General features: G+C 37.2%; 1 protein-coding gene across 2 annotated transcripts in view; it reads right to left on the bottom strand.

The window, feature by feature from the left end:
- Positions 1–11,784: 11,784 nt before the first annotated feature.
- LOC139690796 (uncharacterized) overlaps positions 11,785–25,350 on the bottom strand; it is a 28,546-nt gene continuing 14,980 nt past the window's right edge. For both annotated transcript variants that reach the window (XM_071588368.1, XM_071588367.1), the window contains 5 exons: positions 15,980–16,072; positions 15,516–15,603; positions 14,781–14,854; positions 14,103–14,256; positions 11,785–11,925 (listed from right to left, as the gene is read on the bottom strand). In XM_071588368.1, coding sequence (XP_071444469.1) covers positions 11,825–11,925; positions 14,103–14,256; positions 14,781–14,854; positions 15,516–15,603; positions 15,980–16,054 — 492 coding nt within the window. In that variant the 5' untranslated portion in view covers positions 16,055–16,072 and the 3' untranslated portion in view covers positions 11,785–11,824. The remainder of the gene's footprint in view (positions 11,926–14,102; positions 14,257–14,780; positions 14,855–15,515; positions 15,604–15,979; positions 16,073–25,350) is intronic.

Below are 25,350 nucleotides of genomic sequence, written 5' to 3'. Positions count from 1 at the left end.
TGTGCGGGAACAGCAGTTGGCCAGCTTCACGCTCCGACTTAATTTTCGTAGCTGCCATGCATGAAATAACGAGGAAGATGGAATTTATGAAATAAAACTGGCCGTTAAATTGCAGATTCAGGAACACTGTGATTTTATCCTCGTGATTTTAACTATGTCAATGAAAACTATGGAACTATTTTCGGTGGAATCAAGGCTTTATGTCCCATTCATGTTTTGTCAGTCGTAAGTGAGTGGTGGAAATACACCGCGAATAAATTACGTCATGCTAAACTTAGCATGTCGTCCCTGTCGTGGTCAATAACCGTCACGTTATCTTCATCCTGAAAGTGCGTCGTTTCCCATCGTATTTTTTAAGCATCTCTGTTTTGGCCATTAATATAGGTGGCACAGGGAAAGGAAGTGGCTACCCCTACTTTGAATGACTGAATTCTGCATGCCATGGGGGGAGGGGTGCTCTGCTATCGTTATCAAAACTAAGCTTCGGATTGATTTTCTGTTTTTCTGTTCTAAGCCCTTTTATGTTGGTTCTTATTTTCTTCTTGTGAGTCAAAATCATTTGAATAACAGCGTAGCGTTTCCCTTCCAGTTCAAACTTCAGCAATGTAATCAGAAGGAATGTCGTGTGCTCTATCTATATTAAATAGGTATACTTTCACTTGATAATTTAAGAAACACAAAAATATTTTATTCAAGAGAAAATTGGGAATATTTAGAACTTATCGCACTTCATAAGGATTTGAGAAATTACTTTTATTTCAAACTATTACGAGGCTGCAGAAGCTGAAAGGAAAAAACTTTTAATGTTCTTCCTAGAGATTAGCTTATTTATGAACTGTTATAGCAGTGTCATTGTTCCTTTTGTTCATGAAACGTTTCAAATTAAAGAAATGTACTACATGCCATCTAATTTTGAAAGCCCGGTCATATACTAAGGGAAATGTAAAAGTTATCTCTGATTGATGAACAAATCATACATTTCGTTTTAGTAGTTCGTAGTTATTAGGCGGGGACGACCGACAGCTAAGGTTTTTTTTCCGCCATTAAAGATAGGTGGGTACTTTGGTAGAGGTAGGGTGTTCAGAAAATGGAAGGAGGGAGGTGAGAAACCTGGTGTCAGCAATGATCTATTATCTTCATGACAGGTGCCAAATAGTCCACAGTTTAAAGTCCTATCCGATGGGCGGCGTATTTCACTTTAAATGCTCTCCCCAAAGCATCCCAAGTAGGGTTCGGGATACCACCGAAAACTCCTACCGAACCTTGATCCTCGGGGTGGAAAACCAGTGGATTAGACGCCTCACCCTCTCGATCCTTTCGTAAATATGTGACTGTGTGTCGCACAGAAAGCATAGATTTTGTTGAGATGCATGCAAATAGTGTTTTTTTGCTGCAACTTACTTCTTGAATCTTCCCAGTGAGTTCTGTGACACCAGGCGTGTGAAAATTATTTTTCACGTTTCCATGAGCGTGCAAATGACCATTAACTTACTGTCAGCATGTCTAGCAGAGGCTATGCCGTGAGTCGCACTTTAGTCTCTGTTCGTCTTAGCAAGCATATGAGAGCCGTAGAGGTCATGGGCGGCCAAAGGACTTTTAAGCAGTGCTTGGAAGTTAGAAACTTTATTAAAAATTGCTTTACATACATATTTGGATTCTATATTAGAATATTGTTATACAAAATTTCATGGGATAAAATGGATTCATTATTTTGGCATTAAAAGTAACGTCACTGTTCCATAGTATTGAATAGAATGTGTCTAGTTGAAAGGTTGGATGAAAACTTTGATTTTTACGAAAAATATTAAGGAGCGCGCGAACGATTTACGTAAACTCTTAGACGACATATTCAGGGAAAGTCTTCATCACATGGCGTCTTAAGATTTCTAAAAGTTGGTTAGTTTAGGCTGTGTATTTGATGAGCATAAATTATCAGGTTGTTTTGAAAATATATCATTTATGATGCTGATTCCATCATTTTGCACACTGGACTGATCTAAGCTAGAAATTCTCGTCTTATGAAGGGTCTTATAAAGAAACATACTATATCTGCAATCCGTCATTTTTACAAATATTTCTGATATATATTTTAAATTTCCCAGTTAATATCCATTACTATTGTTTATATGACAAGGGATATTGCCTGACACTATATTTTAGTATGGGCTCGTACAATTCTAGAAAACATAATACACCCCGATAACCATGTAAATAATACGAGTTACCTGTATATGAACGTACTTTGAAATGGAGCGTGGCTTTGTACGGTGCAGAAGCATGGCCATTGAAGCCAAACGATAGGCGTATAAGGAAGTCTTCTGAGATGTGAATGTGGTGAAGAATAGGAAAGGTAAAATGGACGGAAAGGAAGACGAAGGAGTCCCACGCAAAGTGGGGGAGAAGAAAGAATTGTTGAGACAAATACACATGAGGCAGGGAATATGGATGCCGAACATTTTGATTGAAAATGGAATGTTGAAGAATGTGATAGAGGGGAGAGCATGAGGTAAGTGAGGTAGTGGGAGGAAATAATAGGTATGTTGGACGGGATGGATGTACGTGTAGAATGTATTCTGAATTGAAAGAAGTTCATTGTAGTCTGTGGCGTCAGCTTGTGCCATGTTAGGCGATGCCAAGGGATGTAGCGATGCTCAGACTGTGTTCATCCAAAACCTACCTTAAGCAACCAAATATAACTAATTAGCGGGGTTATTCAACGAAGGCTATTTTGCATGTTAGCATAGTAATATGTTTCCACGGAATGCAGAGAAAGGACAGGAAAGTAGATTTTGATTCTCATGCATTTTTACCTCCGTTACCAGAAAAATCGCTATTTGAATAAATACCACTCCAGTCGTAATCTTTCCAGATAATAAAGGGTCAAACTTTAAAATCATTTCCGTAGGCAATCGGGGTCAATCATAATATTTCATGCCCTCCAAATTCAAATATTCCAAATCATCAAACAACAGATGAATTGATGGGTAAAATTGAATTTTATACGAATATCTCTGAGATGATATTTAACGAATACATTTATTCAAACCTGTTAAAAGTTGAAGCTGATACTTGAACGTATTCGGCGGTAAATTTTATCGAAAATAATACCTTCGAGAGTATTCGAAACAAGCGATGTTTTCAATTGTACAGGGTGCGACGACATAACTTCCTTTTTTCCAATCGCAACAAAATCCATTTTATTGAACAGAATCTTTTTATTATTTTTTAAATGTAGACACATATTTAATTTTTGTTTTACACAGCTTGAAAAATAGAATCAGGCAAGAGTCCACACACTGAATTAGCAGATTTCTGGCGTTTGTCATAGCCCTTACCAGCATAGCAACAGGTGTGCTGTCAATTTCTGCACGTATATTGTCATTTGGGTCTTGAAGGGTCCTTGGATGTGGGATTGGTCCTTGAAGGGTCCCACATATATAACGGATTTCAAAAAACCCCTCGAAAAAATCACAAGGGGCCAAATCGGGAGAGCGGGCTGGCCACTCCGAATCGCCCTAATTGAGATGAGGGTCTCCGGGATGTGTTCCCTCAATACAGCCATCGATACCCTTGAAGTGTGAGCCGTTTCTCCGTCCTGTAAGAATTAAATATTCCCTTAGTGCAGTTCATCAAGTCGTGGAAAAAAACTCCTCCAACATGTTTACATACCGGTCTGAATTCACTGTCACTGTGACTTCATTTTCTTCAAAAAACCAGGAACCAACAATACCGACTGAGGTAATTGCATACCAAAATGTGACTTTAGGTGAATGCAAAGGCATTTATTGCAATTCTCTGGGATTGGCGTCTGCCCAATAGCGCATGTTCTGTTTGCTGACGTATCCACTCAATGAAAATGGGCTTCATCACTGAAAAATACAATTGCGTCTTCAGGAACGTTTTCGAGAAGAGCCTCACATGCGTTCCTCCGAGAATTGAAGTCAGGTTCGAAGAGTTCCTGCACAACAGCCAACTTGTAAGGATGGTAATGAAGGTCATCGTGAAGAATTCGCCTCACTGAGCGATGAAAAAGTCCAAGGGCTGACGCATGTTTGTGCGCAGAACACCGTGGGGATTGCAAGATGGCGGCTCTCACTGCCTTAATGTTCTTAAGTGATCTGATGGGCCGAGGGACTCCAGTTATTCGTCTTGTCGCGGCTTATCTGAACGTGGTGACTCATATAAAAATTGATTTCCGATCCGGGACAGGGCCCAACGGGCCTACATTGAGGCGATTTCGGAAAGCCCGCTGGGTTACAATGACAGAACATCTGTTCGAAAGGTAGGCCTCGACGCAAACGCACGCTCCTCACTGTTACAACGCATGACGGTGACTGATCGGGGGGGGGGGGGGGAACTTTAGAACCCTGGCTGTCCAATGAAACCACTCTTACCTAGCTACGGTCTCTACAGCCTGATTGGCGCGCATTCCCAAAAAGGAAGTTAAGTTGCTGCACCCTGCATAAGACGCTGTCCCTTTATGTCTTCCGTAGACTCCCAGCGTCATTTGACGCTGGTTGAAATTGAAGTGTTTATGGCGCTCTAAGATTGTGATATCTCTGGCCGATTTGTTATCATTATCAAAATTCACCAGTCATATCCTTTGATACTGAATTACTCCCATTGCTCCAAGGACCCCCAAAGCATGTTTTTCATGACTTCATGCGTATTCTCCTTTGGTGACATCAACACGTGTTCAAAAATGTCGGATCGATGGTAAGGATGCAGGTATTTTTCTAAGTTCCTTTGAATTACAAATACGATTGAAAGTCTTCGCAATTGGAAGTCCAGCTTTTCCATGTATCTTCTCGCAATGACATCAGCGTCCTGGTAGCTGTCTTGCCTGCATCTTGTGCCCCCGTAAAGAGTAGATGGCGATGTTAAAACTCACCCACGTGGGACTCCCCTCATACGAAGTGTGTTCAAAAAGTAATTTTGTAATTTCGCATAGTGCATAGTACACGGCATAGTGCTCCATTTGTTCTTGCTACAAGGTCAAGTGATCAAGTAAGAGTACAAAGTACTAGTTCAACACCTTTTGCGTGAAGCAATACGAAAAAACACCGTATTTGTGGAATAACAATTCATGGCTTTTGCATTACCACGATTATGCAGCTGCTCACACTTCAGTGCTTGTTCGTGAATTTTTGGCGAAAAACAGCACTGTAATGATGTCGTAGCCTCCATATTTGGCTTGTGTGCCCTTTCTCTGTTCCCAAAAAATAAAGGGAATCTTTAAGGGCCACCGTTTTACAAGCATAGAAGAGATTGAAAATGCATATCTGAGAGAGTTAAAAGCTATACCAAAGATCCAGTTCCAGCAGTTTTTCGAGTGGAAAAAACGCTGTCATATTTGGTACATTATCTAATGGGGAGTACACCGAAGGGATATATATAATATTGATATAGATGAATAAATAAAATTATTTCCAAATTACTCGACTTCCGGTTACTTATTGAACACTTCTCGTACATGCTCCGTAGTGTATGTAGGCCATAAAGAATTCTCGAGTGTGACTGCACGAATCAGGGTGAATTTCTTACAGGGAAAGGCGGATGATGGCTAAGGTCATTTGCGTCATTAGGGTTTGGTGAAAGATTTAGTATGGATAGGACTTTCAGAGAATGGAGGAAAGTTGGAAAAACCCGACGCCGACATTAGCCTTCTCTTAACGATAGGCGCCAAGGGGCCCACAGATAAACGTCCCATCCGATAGACTTCGTGCTTCAGTGCTCTCTACACAGCACCCTAATTAGGAATCGGGATACCACAGGAAAATCCTAATGTACCCGGGCCCTCAGGGTTGGAAACCAGTGCAGTAACTGCAGCACTATCCCGATCCCCAAGTCAATGTGTCACCTTAGTTGCTATATTCATGAAGAGTGATGAAATTTGTATTCTACCCATTCATGTGAATATTTTAAACAGATATTATATTTATACATGTATTTACTGTTTTTAAGAACTGTGAGGTTCTTATTAATTCTCTAAAACTTATTTTCGGCCAGTCCTGAGGCTCCACAATATATAATTTCCGCCATTTATTCCCTGAAATGAATTAATGTAATTTTAACAAAGGTAGATAGATATAGTTATCTGGATTGTTAATTCACAGGAACCATACTGCATGGGTAAAAGAAGGCCCGAATTGGATGTGATTTTATGCTCTATTTGCCGCAAAATCCTGAGAGAAGCCAAGATGATCGCGGATCATGGATATCCTACCATTTATCGAGACCTGTTCATGGAGCAAGGTATTTAATTTAGTATATTGTACCGATTTTATTTATCATATAAATAAATATATATATATATATATATATATTTATGTTACTCTACCGATTAAGGTAGGCTTTGTACGCAATTCCATCAGTTAGGGTTCAGAAAGGGGAGAGGCCATAGCTGTAAAGAGGTCACTGGTAGCGGAAAACTTCAGCATGCATTTGTCTGTTTCGTAGATTATGATATATATATATATATATATATATATATATATATATATATATATATCTATATATACACACACACACACATATATTAATATATATTGAGTTTTAGGACACTTTACTTGATTTTTTCTTAATGTGTATTTTATGCTCAGTATACCAATGATCGAATTCGTTCGTATTTCTTATTCCCGAAGAAGTACTTAAAAACGGTGAATTGATTCTATTGGAAGAAGGATATAGCCTGAAAGCAAATCGCAAGATAAATGAAGTTGTCGGGAATTCATGGGATCACAGTCGTAGCCAGGTAGAAGTGGATGTTTCAGGGTTGCCTGTTATCAAGTGTAGAAGGGGTTTGTGTTCCCGCGATTTGTAGAAGGTAACAGTCGTTAGGATCCGCCCGAATACCTACCTTAATAGGTAATGTACCAAGGAATGAATGAATGAATCCTGAACTATTTATGCGAAGAATTCAAATACTTCTTGGCTTGAGAATTCATAGAGCAACTAATCATTTGGTTGATAATAAAATTTAGTTTTGTAGATACTTTATCATCGATATTTTATGTTTTTGCAAAAATGGCTAAACATTACTTTCTCCGACAGTGGCATTGTGTGGATTGGAGAACTTCACAGAGTTTGCGAATCCTTTGTGGCTTCATCACATATTATCGTGGCAGCACCCGTCCGGCTGTTATGGAAATACTACGAAGCTGCGAAAAGGTGTTTCATTGAACCGGTGAGTACTCATGGCGCGTATTTTCACGAATATTGCTTCGATTGCATTCTTTTTCAATGGCAAAGTTTTCTCAGCTTCATTCAAAAAATAATTTTACCTATTTGTGCGTTTATATCTCTCACGATTGATTAATATTAGCCGCCTGAGGCTTCCCAGGATACGGCTTGGGAAAAATTATTTTTTTCCTGCTGCAATGTCGGAGGCTATTTTTCGAGCACAACCTTTTGATTGCGCAATGATTAGTTTGAAGGAAAATAAGACGGTACATTCATGCGCGTACATGTATGAGTAGGTATCATTAACTTTTAATTATTACTACAAAGTAATCTAGTTGGAAACTTAATTTTCATTCGTTATTCTTAAGACTTCTGTATAAATTAACCACCCAGAGTTATACATTTCTCGCAGCGTTTCTCGATCTTTCGAAGACCGTAATTATAGAACGTAGGATATTGCGTCGAAAACCATTGTTACACCTCTTAAGTGACGTCATTTGAGTTGTCAAATCTCCGACCCTGAAATGGTGTTTTGAGTTGTGGACATAAGAAAAAGTTCCTTGGGGCTAGGTCGAGAGATTAGGGCGCACATGTCAAAATTTCAACGCCGCATCGCTTTGATTGCCGGTCGCACCGTGGTCGCGATTGCAGGTCGCCCCGTATTTGCTTTTGAAAAGGAGTAGTAGTTGTGGAGCCCAGCGTGCCGACACCTTTGAGATGTGAAATTCTTCTGAAGCATTTTCTACACACTACCATTGCTAAGATCAGTCTCATTCAATATCAATTGGACGGTTGCTCTTCGGTCTAGTAGGATAAAGTCCTCCACTTCTTCACTGTGGTAGAAACGTCCATGAATGATGAGTGTCCACTTCTTGAACCGTCTGTGTGGGACACGAGGCTAATTTTTAAAAATGCCTTTTCAAATTGGCCACATGTCCCTCACATTGAGAGTCACCATTTCATCGTGGATTTGCCGAGCACTGTAACATTTCAAACGAAGAAACTTTATCACACTGCGAGCATCTATCTTCTCCATACTGCGAGTAACATCAATCTATGGCTTCCTGGAAGAGAAAAAAATCTTTGACTTTAAATCAAAGACTTAAATGGCTGTAATTTACAATATTATGTACATAAGGATCACTTAATATGCAAATTAAATATCCAAATCTCTAGGCTATTTCTTAGTTGTAATTTACTTAAAACGACACCCCCATGTAATTATAGAATAAAACTTAGATCTTTCATTATTAGATGCTCATGCATTGACATGGCATACATGCACGTTACATTGAGCATTCCAAAGATAGAACTTTAATCATTGGTTACTAAAATATTTTACGGAATACCACATGCGTATGAATACGCAGGAGTCTTTTTCAAATATTTTTATTTTCGAAAATATTCACGATGAAATAATGTTATTATTATCGGTATCAATGAGGAGTAGATTTTTACATAAAAACTCTGAAACAATCCTGCGGTATTCTAAGGAACGTAATTCTAAAGCATTTTACGCACCTTTTTCATTCTTCAACTCCATATTTCTTCTTCCACCCTTGCTGATATGGTTGTTATTGTCCTCGATCGTCCACGACTACATAACCTTTACGTATCTATCTCCGGCTTCAACATTTCATTTATACCGTTATATCTCGATCATCTACTTTTTATGCCTAAGAATTACCTACAAAAGCTCCATCTCTTACTCTGATTCCTGCGTTTGTTTTCCTCTTGTCCTTGGTACGAGGGCGATTCGAAAGGCAAGGTCCTCTATTTTTTTCATGAAAAATCAAATTTATTCTCAACTTTGCGTACATCATTGGAAAGGTTGAGCATTTAGCTATTTTTCTACATAGTCGCCTTGACGATCAATCCCTTCTTACATCCTTGTAAATAGCATTTTAATACCGGCGTCGTACCTTTCTCCCGCCGCGTCACGAAGCCAACTGACGACTGCTTCTTGCACTTCCTCGTCTGACTTGAATTTCTGTCCTCCAAGGTGTTTTTTGAGAGCGGAAAACAAGTGGTAGTCGCCGGGGGCAACGTCCGGGCTGAAAGGAGGGTGGTCGATGATACCCCAGCTGAATTCATTGAGTAGGGTGGTCGTTTGATGTGACACATGGGGACGTGCATTGTCATGATGCAAACACACTCCTTTGGTGAAACACCTTGTAGTAATCGAGGACCTCCGACACAATATTCTGCCCGGAGAAGTAACCACTCTCTTCAATAAGGCCTTCCTTTATCTCATGAAGGGCAATTCTCCGGTTATTACGCACCATCTCGTCAATTGGAGCCACCGTTGATTCCGGCAAACTCGGCCGCCCCGACCGCTGCTCATCGTGGACGTTTTCCCGGCCATCAAAAAACTCCCTGCGCCATTTCCGCACGTTTTTGATGTCCATACTCTTCTCACCGTACACTTCCACTAAATGGCGATGAATTTACATCGGAGATGCAGTCGTCAGTTGGCTTCGCGACGCGGCGGGAGAAAGGTACGACGCCGGTATTAAAAAGCTGCTTACAAGGATGCAAAAAGTGATTGATCGTCAAGGCAACTATGTAGAAGAATAGCTAAATGCTCAACCTTTACAACGATGCACGCAAAGTTGAGAATAAATTTGATTTTTCGTGAATAAAATAGGGGATCTTACTGTTCGAATTGCCCTCGTATTTTCTTCATCCTCCTCCATACCCACTTTCCTACAACCTTCAGTCCACACACTGACACATCGTTTTAAATAATATTGATAGCATTTTAGAGTTGATATGCAGGGAATTATGCATCAGGTTAATTAGCTGTACGAATTTTCCACTTTCACCCTCGATAGTAACCGTGGAGGAAATGAATAATTGAAAAGGAGCTCGGAATTGCTTCTTTTGCTTTTGTGGTTCATCTTTGCTTGAATGATTTCTCAATGCATGTCAGACTGCCTTGCATGGCTGCGAGAATTTCATATTTCATTGATATTTCTTGTCTGAGTGTACAGGGTCTTACATCTAGTATCTTTCCAGGTCAATCCTTAAGCGGTCAGAGTCTATAATGGATTATGGCTGCCTTTCTCACGCTTCTGGCGTCGCGTTGGCATCATTAGCAGTCAACATCAGATTCATGGTTATATCTCTGTGATGTGCCCAACTTTGTTGTCTTCATCAGGATCGCGTGTAAAGAATTCTCGCAATTAATTTCAACTCGACTCAAATAATGTGTCCTGCTTCTAGCATAGTGATTGGCCATCGGAGAAAAGTTGTATTATGTTATGTGTTGCCCAATAAACAAGATAATTTTATGCTTTCGGTAGTTTTGGGCCTCTTTTTATTTACAATTGAAGGATTTATGCACTTGAGCTCTACGGCCTCTTAAATTAATAAAATAATGAAAACTCCTATAGCCGTAATAAGTTTTTAACTCATTACAGCTATAGGAGTTTTCCTTTTATTGATTGAATGGATGGTTTTGTTCAAATAATGAAAGAGCGTTACTTAATTTGACCTTACAGTGAGAGTAACAAACGTTGAACTTTAATAACATAGTTATTTTCCGGTTACTGAACTCCTATTAGTTATTAATAACGTACTGCTACTGTTTAATTTAAACGTGCTGAAAAGAAATCAGGTATCCATTAAAATTTTTAAATTGATTTATTTCAATCAAAGTGAAACATGACATTAAACATATCAATTATTTGTGAAAATTATAAAAATAGTGTCATAAAAATATCAAAATTCGATTGGAAAGACAAATATATTGACACCACATCGTGGTCATAATAATAATATTTGGCATATGTGTGCGCTAGCAGAAATTGCTTGGATCTGCCTGCACTGTCTTCAGACACCAATGAATGCCCGTTCACCAGTCTCGTGTGCGAATACGGCGTCATCTTGTTAAATTGATTGGGTTTTCATGGGTTCCGCATATAAAAGCTATGAGTGCGTCGTATAGAAGATACAATCAATGCCATTGCAGTATTTACAATTATACCCTAGAAAACTTTTCCTGTGGAAACTAAAAATCAGCAGACTTAGAAGTATTTACCTAATGGCTCAAAAATGAATTATATATTACGGTAGAGATAGAAGACGGAGATTCGTAACTGTGACAAGAATCGAAATATTTACACTGGATTGGCTATATTAGTATATGCAGCGAAGTGAACATTTACTCACCCTTAATCAACGTGCAAAGAGTTTTTATCATTTTTCGTATCCAAAAACTTAAGTATCTGACTATAATATTTAGTAATATATCTTAGGGTTTATAAAGACATACTTAATAGTTATTTTAAGGTACCATAATAATTTTTAAGCATTCGAATTGTATTTCATCGATATGGTTGGTTTCTGCGTTTGAAAGGATACAAGATTTTTCTCGTTGAAATTGAAACTAAAAGTTGTTTAGTTTCAATTTCAATATGAAGAATTTCCATCAAGTGACGCCAGAAACTGTTTTATTCAATATTTTTCTCGTATTTAGCATGAAAACCAACGGGTCGTACTGTTCATCGCTTGAATCTGTGCTCAGGGAATTTGATGATTTTTCAATTTTACTTAAGTAAATGCGCATATATTTGAAAAAAGATATAAATAATGACGTGATGGCTATGGAAAATGGTATATTTTGTAATTTTCATGACATTTATCCTCGGTATGGAGGTTTTGCGTATCCCCCAATGACTCCTCCTTCTTTCACTAGCTGGTAAAAGCTGAACACGACAAGCCACAGGTACACATAGAGAGCTGAAAATAAAAACAAAATATCATTAATATAGTATAGGATCCCATTGGTAATATTCAATTGATTTTTAAAACTTAATGTAGTGACTCAATCAAGAGCACACATCCATCTTTTTGTCAATATCATTCGTCGAGTCTTATTTATCTATCTTTTTAGTTTAAAAACGGGGACAAATAAATACACAATTGAAAAAAAGTCTGCTCGTAGGAAATTCATGATATTTTTCAGAAGTGCGCCGGGATATTTTTCTGGACAACAGATAGATACAATGGTCTATAGAAATTGAAATTTGATTGAAAATTGGAAGATTTTTTCACAGTTATTGTACATATGAACAGTTATTTATGCACTTTTTATTCATTTTCAACGCTTTTTGTAGCACCTGATTGCATGTCTTGCAAGATTTACTGATTTTTTTCCTTTTTTGAAAATCATTTTTTCACGTTATTCGGTGACATTTCCGAGTCATAGTTTTATTCGCCACTTATAGCGGAGGATCTATTCTTTTGGGAAAATGAGAAACCTGGTAAACTTCTGGAATATCGTCGGACTGGAAAAGAAAGGGAATTTTAGCATTTTGTTTGAATGCCTGGAAAAAATGATCTAACGGCCGCTGTGTTTGGCCTTTTTAAGCTTTAATGAGACATTCCTTGGATTGTCTGTGAACTGTTTATGACGCAATAATCGTGGCTGATGGGGTTAATTCTGATGGGGGGAGAGTAAATTTCTCGAAGCATAGAAAGAGAAGATCCTTATATTGATGGAGAGATGTAATCGTTAGAAACACGCTAAAAATGAAAAAGCGGTGTCGGTAGTTTCTGTCTTTTTCGATGTGCTGAGTGGTTGAAGTTCTTTTACTTATGTTCAGGTATTGATATTCCGACATACCTGTATCACATTCAATTGACCGTATATTGATTTTCAGTTCCTTATAATAACCAATCGGTACCCAATTTCCTCATCGCTTTCGTTTATTTTCACTGCCTTTAATGTTGTTGCCAAAAATAAACCCATTTCTGTGAGCCATTTTAGTTTGATAAATGCAAAATTATTTGCACTTGAGAATGTTTTTTTCTTCAAAATATCTGTAATTTAGACAGTAACTTCTTCATCTTCTGTACCAGTACACATCGCTTACAAAAACTTGTATTTTCCTAGCATATTTTGCTAATAATATTTCATATTTGTTGAAAACATAATGCTCTGAAGAGTACGAAAATGAACTGGAAACCTGGAAAACTCAGTGAAAAACAAATTTCGGAGTCACAAAACGCCTGAAATGACGAGTAAGCACTTCCACATTCTTAGCGTTTCGAAAGTTTGGACAGTGCAACAATAGAAGATGTAGTGAAGCTGAGGGAAACCATGTTGCATTCAAGACGATTAAGTAATGACGATTGATCACGTGAGGGATAAGATATTTAAGGGAAATATTAATAATTCGATGGAGTGTTCAAGCTAAATGATGTGAGGAGGGTGGGGGTGAGATAGAAAGAGAAGGAAATGAGAAAGGGAGGCTGAGTGTATGGGTATCAGGGTTAGAGGGAAGAGGGGATTACGGAAATATTTTTAAAATGACAACGAGATGCATGTCGAAATTATCGTAACATCTCTAAGGAAAAGCTTGACTGAGGACTGTTTTATTGAAAGGTTTCTTACTTGTTAAGTGGAAACTCGGGGGAGAAATGAATCTTTCGAGGAAGAAAACAGGGCGTGGTATTGTTTTTCGCTTTTTGTCCAATTTAATTCAATTTAGATTTAATGAATGAGTGGCAGGGCCACTTTGTCTCAGAAATTCTAATGATGCCCATAGAATCTCGTGCAGCAAGAACGGTTGCATGGGTGTATATTTGGAATGGATAGGGCGGAGGTGTCAGAAATTATCATTGCGGGTTAAGTGGGAAGAGAACAATCGAATTTTAAGTATTACAAAAAATACTGCTGGAAGGAATGCCTTACGTCGAATCTGCCAAAGCAAAAATATTGGAATCATTCTACGAATAAAATTCAAACGAATTACCAACTTATCCTCCCACTGGAGTGATGAAATAGTTTTCAAATAAAAAGCACTGGGAAGTATTCAAAGCAAGACAGCCAGTCTTTCTAATTTCACATATTTCTAAGGATTAAAAACTTTTAAACGGTCTAATATACATTTGCTAGTAATTTTTTCTCTTACCAACTGTAAGGAGACCAAATACGAGCCAGATAGTTCCGTTCAAAGTGTCATGGTGGACGTAGAAGTTGACAGCGGTGTAAATGACGGACACAGCGAGACCAATAGCAAGCATAATAGCCAGCGCCACCCATGGGAGCATCATGTACTTATTTCTCTGTCAAGGAAAGGAAAAAATATTGAGTTTATTAATTAGGCAAGATATCATTTATTTGGTTGTCGATTTAAACTGATGTATTTCACAAGAAGAAATATGTTTGAGGTACAGTCGACACTACTTATAATTAGTATAATTTGTCAATTTATATTATAATCTATATTTTTGTGACTAATTTTGGTATCTTTTCCTTGTTTTTTACCATTCCACGTTTTTTAACATGTTGGCAATGCCAGTCAATTTTAGCCTTCTTATTTTATTATCATGCTAAAGTCTTAAATTTTATAAACTATGGGCACAAGGGCGTTAAATTGAAAAGTTCTATCTTCAAAAGAAGAGTAAATTTTTGTCAAAAGTTTGTCCTGCCAAGTTTAGGGGTAAATAATTGTTCTCTGTTTAAATAGATAATGACACAATTTAAAGGTGGTAATATAATGAGGGAGAACTGTTTGGGTATTAATTGGTGGTACCAGACCTTTGAACAATTATTTTTTAATCGAAAGTACCAACCACACATCACATACCTTTACAGCGCCCAGAATTAGCAGTACGGAAATTAGCACTGTCATGGCCAAATTAATCGCCAAGATGATCTTAACTGAAAAATTAAAATAAAATCTTAATCAAAAATATATTAAAGTTAGGCGCTTATTATATGCCGTCTTTACGCATGAATTAATTGATATTAAATGCTAGGTATATTCATTATTCTATAGGATCATTTTCTTAAAATCAGCATCCTACTTTGTTATTCAAATCATGTTGAATACTTGTATATGGCTGCGTAGGTTTTCGCGGCGGTGTTTTGAAGTACTCTGCATTGCGGTGAAACCCGACAATGCAGAGTACTTCATGTTGAATACTTAATGAGTATTACCAATTAAAAATATATGTTTTGTCATCACTTTTGAAACTTTTGACACAGTGAGCATAGTGCTAGAGTTCAGGACGTTACTGTATTAATAAGAGTTTCCCAGTATGTGTAATGAGAAAATTAAGTAATACATGCATATTAAACTACCAGCAACTCTTTCTGAATAATATATTCTTGTATCGGGTATGTTAAACACTTAGAAAAAAATATTCGCAGAATATTCATTGCGTTTTAACACATAAAAGGCAAAATATGACAAGTATTTCAGAAACGCATTTTAGTTTTAATGGTGCTCGGATTGTTTGCAATGATTCAATAACCTAATTATATCAGCCTTCAGTTTCAACTATGTGCTAACTGTATGCAGTGATCTAATTATACATACCCACGGTTGGAGGCAACGTGTCAATGACTATAGTTTGCATCTTCACATCAGTCACCAGGACAACAATGAAGGTAATAATACTGATGACCTATGGAAAGAAATAATAATATTTGAGGTTTTTATTATCTTGGATAAAATTTTCAATGCCAATGCATATTTAAATTATTGTGTATTTAGTTATTTGCTTTGTTACCACAGCCAGAACAACGAGAATTAAAGAAAACATTTTCCTCTGCTCTCCTTCAGTGATATAGATGAAACGTTAAATGTGTGTAACAATTATTTGTAAATGGCTTGCTACTATTACTATGTAGTTCGATTTAGATTAAAATTTACTGAACCAATAAGTGATACAAATGATTAATTAAAGATTTAAATATGCCATAATTTCATTTCGGGTAGTAAGAATATAGATTGGGGAATTGGGTAGTGTTCATATGATGTGAAATATGAATCATTCTTACAATTCCGAGAACCCCAGTAATGATTGTTCCCGTCTTGAGGCTGATGCATCTACAGCAGGAGTCGAGGATCGGCATTTTGAATCTTTTTCAAATCTGAAATAACAGAAGAATACAAGATTTAAAGATTGTTCTCACTCTGAAACCGAGGACTAAGCTATAGTACATTTTCAAAAATTGATTACTCTGCATTTTGATAAACATTGATTTCTTAAATATGATGATGAAAGCTTGTTGACGAAAAAAACTACGTCCTTGAATCTCTTTTTACCTGTCTTCAATACTTGAAAGCATGAGATGTATAAATGATATAAAACTATTAATGAAATTAGCTGTGGGCCTTCTGCTATTTCAAAATAATAACAGTGCTCTCTTTTTCCTGAGGACGTAATTGCCTTTCATTATTAGTCACCAGTATTTTCCATGTATGTAAGAGAGCTAGCCTTCGGTCTTGATTCACAGTTATATAGAATAAATTCTCCATGCGTGGCACGGAGTAAGTTCGACAACTTAAAATGATTCGTACATTTTATTATTGAATGCAAAGTGATGAGCTATTATTTTACGATTTATTATTTGCACACGTTTAATGAGAAAAGTGCTTTTTAAACTTTTCATCGCCTGTTATTTGCCTTGTTCTACATGCTTTTTATTATAAAAAATGGTTGCCTCGGAGTAGGAAGGTGATAGCTTTATTGTTTTGAGCGAATAAACGTTCCAACGAATGAAACGGGAAAATATTTTATTCTAGTGAGAGTCCTTGATCTCGGCAGTTCGTGAGCTACACAAATATATCCGGTAAGTTTCAATGGTGCTATTTAATTAACTTAATGGAATATAGTTTACATTGTCATACTTTAAAATGTTCAACTAGTTTCCAGACAAGTCGATTAAAAACTCTAGTTCAAATTTAAAATACAACCTAAAAAATGCCGCTCGAAGATATTAAACAAGGAATTTGATGATTTGATGAGCACTAATGTATTGAAGCACGGATTCCAAAAGTAAATTTTATCTTCACCAAGACTAAATTTTAATAATTTCGAAATTTTTGACGGGCGTATTACTGAATGAATATATACAGCGGTTTTAGTCTCAACTCGTCCGACAGTATTGAGTTTAAAGAATTCATCGGCCCCTTTCCTCCAAGGGATATATTTGGGAAATTCAATCTCTTCAACGATCTATTTGGTCTGAATAACCCTTAAGATTTCGCTCATTGATGGCCGTAATTAATATTCCTTGTAACAACATAGAATTTAATATGATTTAGAACACTTAGTACAGATCTTTATTTACTAAATATTAGTATAAATTTCTCCAAATAGTTTAAGCACTTGTTCAGTCTTCATTAAGCTTCTACGAGGAATTCAGCTATTTTTTTCCTTGAGAAAATATGCGAAGAGAGTAACCGAATGAAGGCAGTGTTCTAAATATTTATGGTGGACTTCGAATTAGCAATATTTGTTTTTTCCTGGGGATTCGCAACTTTTATGACGAATTAACACTTCAGCGATGAATGCCTACAATGGCTTTTGAGTTACTGTGGTAATGAACTACATTAAAGCCTGCGGCAATCAGCGGCATCGTTACCCATTCCTTACCAACTTTCCATACCAACCAAAGACTGAGTTATTTTAAAGGCACTGAAATTTAGGGAATAGCAAATACCCGTAGAAAGTTAGGATTCATAAAAAGGATGCTTGGGAAATTTAATGATAGAGTAAAAGAGGTCTATTTTTTTACGTTAGTTAGGCCCCACCTGAAGTACGCTTCGGGTGTATAGGATCCTCCCGAAGTAGACTTAGCTTTGGAAGTAGATCGAGTGCAACGTAAAGCAGCTAGATTTGAAAATAGTTATGAACAAGTTAGCTGTGTCACGACGCTATTAGAAGAATTAGGATTAAAGCCCCCAGTTGACCGTTGGTTTAAATACAGGTTAAATTTACTGCATACATTTTAGGCAGATAAATTATCCGAGGATGTTAAAGACATTCGAGTATTACCGGGCCCTGCTTACTATGGTTGATCAGATCACGTACACAACATCAGGGAGAGAGATAGTGGCACGGTTAGATTTAAAATCTCGTAGATATGATCGCCCGCGTGAAGGAGACAATTAGTATTGGCAGTGCATACATGTATTTGGTTGATATCCTGTATGGATTTTAAATAGACTAATTTTTATAACATTGTTCCGCCATAATTGGAGTATATCCTTTTTTGAACAATATTGTTATTGAATGCTTTTGCATGTGCATTACTTCTTTCGTATGAATAACTAAATCTAATCTAAAATCTAATAACTAAAAAAATCATGCATACATTTTAAGGAAAGATACACGATAAAAATCGATTTATTCTGGGAAGTTAACTTTTTTTAAATATAGCTTATTCTCCAGTGCTGTATTCGCAAACACTCCGAAGACTATGCAATCAAGGTTTTGAAAACTCCGCTTTTCGGTAATATAACGATAAAGTCGATTAAATGAAGAGATCTGTAGGCCATACTTGATGTTACTAAAACTTAAACCGAAAGCAAGTTCATCATTGAGGTCCGAAAGCCTGCTGTATTGGAAAAATGCTCTTGATGTTTTGAAGGGGGATTTTTAACTAATTCAAATGTTAAATGCGTCTTATAGGTAGATGTAACGCGTATGCCGAATACTGTAGACTATGAAATTATGTACAGTTGACGTCGTGTATTCCTCGAACAATTTGTTGATTTGATATAATAAAATTGAATACGAAATAGTAAAAATTCAAGACATCTAATGGACTAAAATATCAATATTATTGATTGGTAGCTGATGGATTGGCCAATTAAAGATTGTATGGAAAATGTGCGAATTTTGAGGACATAAATAGTATTTAAATAGTGAATATACTTTTGCTAGAATCAAGCTTACGTAGCTACCATCTAGCTGGGGAATTTTGGTGCAATCATGAGGACAGCAAACTTCATACAACAGTGAAGCTCTAAGCACTGGCGGAATCGGTTCAAGGTTACGCTTGTCAGAGGGCATTGCAGTTCCAGTATTAAGTTATATGGACGTGTGCGTGTGAGAGGTGGCTTTGAGAGCTCAGAAGCCTTCTCCTCTTCCCTCTTCAGCTTTGGACGACCACCCCGCCCCCTCTCCTGACCAAATTTAGCGAGCCGCTGCTCTCTCCCGTTGGAGACACGCCAGCGAGGTCTTCGAGGCGGATTAAATGAAGGACGACCGGCTTGAGAGGATCGGGTCTTCTGCATTGAGGAATGGGAAAATACTGTGCGCGATGTGCATCCAGATCCTCCAGCTACCGGTTGTTCATCCTCTGATATCCTCAGATAAAGTCCTCTCCTTGGAATACTCGTAATTGGGTCTTCCGATCGGGCCGCTAACTTCCCGACGTATTTTGTCTTTTCCCAAGCATGCGTGAGTCGTGCACCTTGCAATTGTGGTGTTTCTATCGGGATATTTACACTTGGGCCTTCGTGCAGAGACATCATACATATTTTATCACACTTCATGGAAAAGGTCTCAGACAAGCCAGTAGGAACGTTTGCTTAACAACGCTTTTCCTTCGATCTACTTCATGGCTTGCCGCATATTGTCCCTTCCTCTTGCCTTATCCGATTTTCAGCTGTGATTTTATATCAGGCGATGGATTATTTTGGCAAACCGACTGACTTGAATCATTCCATGGTAGTGAGTTATTTTGAATGTATTTTCAGGGGTTTGCGTGACCATTGAATATACAAGTTTTAAAGTGTGTCTGATGTAAGTGCTAGATCTAGGATATCGTGTATATTTCTAAAACCTCGAGCGTTGCTATTGCTTACAGAACCTGTTATGGATTTCGAGTGTTTTTTTCAATTAGCGTAATTAATGCCAAGAACCGCGGTTAATATTACTCTATTATCTGAACCAATAACTTTTCGTGGAGAACTTGCATGTAGATGATTCATTTTTTATATTGCTGGATAGTCTACATAATTCCATTAGCCATAATAACAATTTGTTGCTATGCTATATCCTACTAGCCATCGGAATCCTTTTTTTTCCATAATAATGCACTTAAATGATTGACAGGTGGTGTTACAAACTCCAACGTGAGATCTTGGCTAAGTTATGCTACCAGACCTTCCGTTTTCTTATTTAAACCGTGTATTACGTGTCTTTTTTCAACTATTTTCTCACTCTTAGATTTCAAACGCATCACTTCTTCGTTCATAAATGATATACATAAATTCACTTCCTCTGAGGGCATATGCTATGCTGACTCTCAAAAGAGACCTGTGTACCGAGAGTTCCGTCGTGGAACGCACAGGGTGTCGAAGACCTCTCCGTCCCGTCCAAGTCCACCCGCCCACATTCCATCCCACTCAACTCGTAAGATTGCATCTCGGTCATCCTCATAAATGACTCCCTCCTCCGTCTCAGACAACTTGGGCGTCATTGAAATCTTTAAAGAGATCATCAGTACGAAAAAGTTTACGTCCAAATACTGTTTATAAATGGGTTTGAGGCGGGCTTTCGTTCGGTCATTCGGCACTGTGATAACGCCCAATATGTTACCAACGCCTTCAAATTACGCATTTTACAAGTGGATCTATGTCCGAAGGTTAAATTTACGGGGTAATAATTTAGAGACGGCTAGGCTAGGGTTAACTCTTTTCATTCTTGTCCACCGTTTAACGAATGATCGATTTATGAATGCTAAAATACGCTCCAATTTGAAGCTATTCTTAGGGTGAATGCAAACGCACTTTGCGGTACTATATTACCTTCTCGTTTGTTTTGAGATGAATATGACAATTATTCACCAAAATGCCAAAGCACCTAAGGAATATTTGTCAATTCATTGAAACTATGGGGTCCAATAATTATGTTCATTACGCCGGTGTTTTGGCTCTACGTGGTTTGGTTCTCGCAGAAGTTCTCTAGGGCCTGCCTTCCTATGCATCGTATTGCAACAGCATTATTTTTTCCTCGGGTTTAAAAAAAATAGTTTCAGGGAATACTACTTCTCGTACATATGACCATGAGTAGAATGTAAGAACTAGATTAACCATATTAGGTTTATCGAATAGCTATTCTTTTACGAAGATGACTTTCATATGCCTGAATAATTTGATCTTATTTGCATAGTCTCGGAGTAACAATTATTTGTATAAGTATAATAATAAAAAGAATCTTAATAAGCCATAATCGATGGAGAACTTGGAACCAGGTTGTTCGAATTTCAGCAGAACAGGGTATGTAGTTCGTAGTTAGGCGTTAGGAGAAAGTAGCTTCCTCTCTAAGTTTTATATGACAGTGATATTCTCCCATCAAGAACAAGTCAAGCGCATTTTATTGCGAGAATAGTGTCAAATATCCACTCCAAGAAAATAGCTGTTTTATAAAAAAAACACAATGTCTTAGTGAGCTCTAGGATGGATTGATTTGACGCAGCTCTCCACTTAACTGTGGGATACTCCATACCATCAAATTTCTTCATTTCGCATGTTATTATTTCTAATTTAGTTCTTCTTCCTTCCTCCTACCTCCCGTTTTTCCTTCTAAATTTCCTCCTTTACTTTTCTTACTGTTTAATAGACGTGGTAATCATAATATATTCAATGCAACAATTTCAAAATGTAAAAATCATTCGCCTTGACTGGGGTAATTTATTTATTTGCGAGCTCTTCTCCGAAACAGACAAAGAGACTAGCAGTTGGCTCCATACTTGTTAGCGGTGAATAGAGAAAGAACGAAAATGAAGATATATTCGTGGAGCGTACGACTTTGCACATTCTGAAGTTTTCAGAATCGGCAAAAATCTAGCGGCGTAAAACCACCCCCGGTGAAAGGTCAGGGCGCAGAAAGAAACAGCAAAATCTCTTCGGCTTGCCCTCGACTAGTAGTATTCATTTTCTCTTTCTACCTTCATAGTTCATGCACTATTTAAATTTAAACGTTCTTTTTCAAGGCTTTGAGATATAAAACTGTAAATAATTTATTAATTAATTAATTTCATGCTGGTTATACTCAACGTCTGATGTTGCTTTGCGTCGGCGATAAAAAATACGAAATCATATCTCTTTTATGACATTCTTATTTCGTTTACAGCCTTTAAAAGTAAACTTTATCAGTTTCCCCTTTTCATTGTAGATAGTTTAAGGAAACAAGAACCTATTTTGATAGCTAAAACGATACCAACAGATAGAGAATTCCCCTCAAGCCGCCAAACATGTTAAGGCACCAGCCACGGATGCACAAATACGAGTTCAAACACATAGGTGAATATATATTTGCTCATTTACACCGACACACGTACAAATAAAAATTGGTGTGATAGACTAAATTATTAAATGTTGGATTTTTAAATGAACGTATTTCGGGAAGGAAGACGACTGGAATCTATAGGTCGAGGTTTCTTTCTGTCATATTTTATCTTTTTGGCTGAACCCGCCAATATGATTTCGGGGTTTAATAATTCCCTCCTAAGCAAACCCCGTTGATGTAAACCTTTCTAAAAGTCTAAGCCTTGCCTGCTCCCTTCGTGAATCAAGAGGCTCTCAATCTAATTCCTCCGTTATACCCTCTTATGCTATATCAAGTAAGCATTAGTAAATTACTAAGTCCTTAACAAATTCAAAGTGTCACATCGAAAGTGTACTTTCAAAGCTCTTCTAGATACATTTAGGGGCCATTGCGTGTGCCCCATTTAGGTTTTCGAAAGTAAGACAGGAGGAAAGGAAACGCTCTCGGGGTTGCATATGCTTCAAGTCCAGAAATAGACTCGCGTGGGCTCCCGATTTCCCCGTCAGGATTGCAGCTAAACCTTGACGTCATCACTAGGGATTTACGTATGATGGTAAGAATGCTATTATGTTTTCATTGCAATGGGAAAATCTCTGTTCTGTAATAATTTCGTAAACTCTTGGCAAGATTAAGTGCGGCAAGAGGATTACGATTAAATAGAGGGATTTGAAAACCTCGAGATAAATTCGAAGAAACTGGAAGCTTACCAATTAGATAATTCCGAAATGTATCTCCAAATGTTTTTGCAAGATAACGCTCGATTTCAATAATGTGCCTTGACGTAACGAACTCGTGAGCCATACGCCCAAAATTTATGCTTTGAGAACATGGATTTTCGGAGGCGAATTCTACTTGAATATGCTGTCGATTACGTCATTCGGACCGTTATAGCCGGTTGTTGACGATCCATTGCTGTAAACTGACGCCAAGATTTCGTGAAAGAGTACGTATATTGATAAAGGAGATTCTAATATCGCAAAGTGGAATTTCTTTATGATGAAATGAAAATGGAATGAAATGAAAAACTAAAATTCGAAGCTACGGTTTATTTAAAAGCGACTGTGGTTTCTGCTATACGAGTTACATGTACATCGTCGTCAGATGATAAAATAAATTCACAGGAATCCTGATTGATGTCATCAGAACTGGACAGAATATGTTAGGGAGGGGCAGAATAGAGATAGGGTTACATTGCTTAAGTGCGTCCAATAATAGCTCCATATAACCCCTAACCCCACCCTAATCATACGTAACTGCGGGAAGCGAGGGTGAAGGGGTTACCATCATCATCCTTGGTCACTCCTCCTCGCCAGAATGAACTATTGAGAAACTCAATCACCTTACTCTCCCAGTCGACTATCTTGTCACCTCATTCAATTTTCCCCTTCCCGATCTTTTGTAGGCATGCTGTAAGGATTATTGCGAATGTGTTTTGATGCATGATGATAATATCTAACGTCGAAACCATGGTCGTGTTCCAATGAATATTGTTGTGGGATTGCTGTTTCCTTTTCCTCCATCAAATGTATATCGATTGAATCCGTGCTAACCGTGTTAAATATAGTGAATATTATTAAACTAAATGCTTGTGGAAAAAAACTAATTTTAAATAAAGGGTAGAACTTCGCTTTTAGAAATAAATCTTAGCACGTGATATTGTATTGCTTTTTCAGCAATTTTTGTCAGAAATCTTTATTATTATTTGTCTTAATGACTTGAAAATTACTTAAGAGCAGGTACTATTACAGCAATGGTTGCGTTTATTAATTTTTAATATATGTTGCTTGTCGTTCGTGTGCACAGGATATTTAAGTATTTTAATTTGTACAAGTATTTATGAATTTAAATATCTACTTTTTTTAAATTGTGTCTGTGGCCATTTAACATAATCGCATATTTCAAGTTTTGTGCGCATACAAAGCAGCTTGTTGTGCTATTTCATTAGATTTTTATACGTATAAAACGCGTACTTGTAGTTGGTAGTGAGATCTTTCCAATTATTTCAGTCCCAAGAAAGCTGTGGGAAACTTACAAAAGTAGTCTTTCACAAGGCTTTCGTTGTTTCATGTGCTGCGCAAACAAGCCCTTAAAAGGACTTTCTTAGGTGAACGGAGATGAATCTATATGATGGAGAAATACATAAGATGCCAAGTCCAAAGTAACCAAAGCAAAAAAAGTATAGCCAATGTGGGTTGTGGCGTTTGAGAAATATACGAATGATGTGTCGAAAACAGCGGTCGAGAATCTTTGTTTTCTCATACTTCGTTGGAGGTCTACTTTTAGATAACTTTCAATTTTTTTATTTCAGTAAAGGTCTTTCTTATTACTTTTCATCTCTCTTCAGCATTATGCTACAAACGCAGCAAGACTAAATACTCGTATGTAAGTGGCCTTCTAAATCTCCTTCGTGTGCTAAAGGCACTACTATAGAGAGTTTTTGCTCTTTAAGAATCGACGTAATACGTTTTCATGCTGTTTGTAAAAACCGTATATTTCGCTTGTCACCTAATAATTTATTATAATTATTCCACATAATTCAAGCTATTTTATGCTAACATTTATTTATATCGAATTTGGAAACTTGGACAAAATAATGGTTTTTCTATGTTTTCAATGCTTGTTTTCTTGTTTTGTACCAAATACAAGTTGTTTTCGATGACATACGAGTTATGCCTTCATTTACGAATATAGCTGTATACCTTTGGCCACATTGCTATTACTATGATCATCTTAGAACAATTTGAAAAATAGTACTAAACTCCTGAAGACCAGAGTAGGGCCTCATTTCAGCTATCTGTCAGCTTTTTCATTAGTCAGTTTTGCATTGTTTTGGTCCCAGCAAATATCATAGTACTTCTGCAACGTTTTGGATGATATTTCATGACATAGCAACTAAACAAAAAGTAGTTCTAAGTCATCAAATCTACAATGTTTTATGGTGTCTTACTGAAGTTTAATTTGGGTATTTTTTCTCCTCTGTATTGTTTACTTTTACATTGTTGTTTTAATGAATTTCTGAAGAGATAGAGGCACATTAAAATTAAAGTATTTTCCTATTATTACACATTAAATGAATTTTTCCTC

Source organism: Hetaerina americana, unplaced genomic scaffold (assembly GCF_022747635.1).
Source record: "Hetaerina americana unplaced genomic scaffold, ioHetAmer1.1.p SCAF_3, whole genome shotgun sequence".
NCBI classification, from domain to species: domain Eukaryota; kingdom Metazoa; phylum Arthropoda; class Insecta; order Odonata; family Calopterygidae; genus Hetaerina; species Hetaerina americana.
The sequence above is the reverse complement of the archived record's forward strand: the minus strand, read 5'-3'. Positions and strand labels throughout refer to the sequence as shown.